General features: G+C 34.9%; 1 protein-coding gene across 2 annotated transcripts in view; it reads right to left on the minus strand.

Moving 5' to 3' along the window:
• CYLD (cylindromatosis (turban tumor syndrome)) overlaps positions 1-44 on the minus strand; it is a 19402-nt gene extending 19358 nt beyond the window's left edge. For both annotated transcript variants that reach the window (XM_010072361.1, XM_010072360.1), the window contains exon 1: positions 1-44. This exon is cut by the window's left edge and continues 468 nt beyond it. In XM_010072361.1, the coding sequence (XP_010070663.1) occupies positions 1-24 (24 nt within the window). In that variant the 5' untranslated portion in view covers positions 25-44.
• Between the last annotated feature and the right edge of the window lie 205 nt (positions 45-249).

Raw genomic sequence — 249 nt, forward strand, 5'->3', positions numbered from 1 at the left:
GAACTTGCTTTTTCTTGACTCCATAAGCCCGAATTCATTGTGATTAAAACTTCAAATGCTCCACAGAAGTCTTTAAGAAAAATAAGCTGTTGATTTACGTGCACTGATCTTGACAAATTCTACTGCGGGGTCCAACCTTCATGAAACAATGCAATGTTCATTTTGCAAAGAACCAAATCCAGAGCAGAAAGCCTAGAACAAAAAAAAAAAAAAAAAAGGCAAAATTAAATTGGGGAACTACAGTTAATC

This window comes from Pterocles gutturalis, unplaced genomic scaffold (assembly GCF_000699245.1).
Source record: "Pterocles gutturalis isolate BGI_N339 unplaced genomic scaffold, ASM69924v1 scaffold3422, whole genome shotgun sequence".
In the NCBI taxonomy this organism is placed as follows: Eukaryota; Metazoa; Chordata; class Aves; order Pterocliformes; family Pteroclidae; genus Pterocles; species Pterocles gutturalis.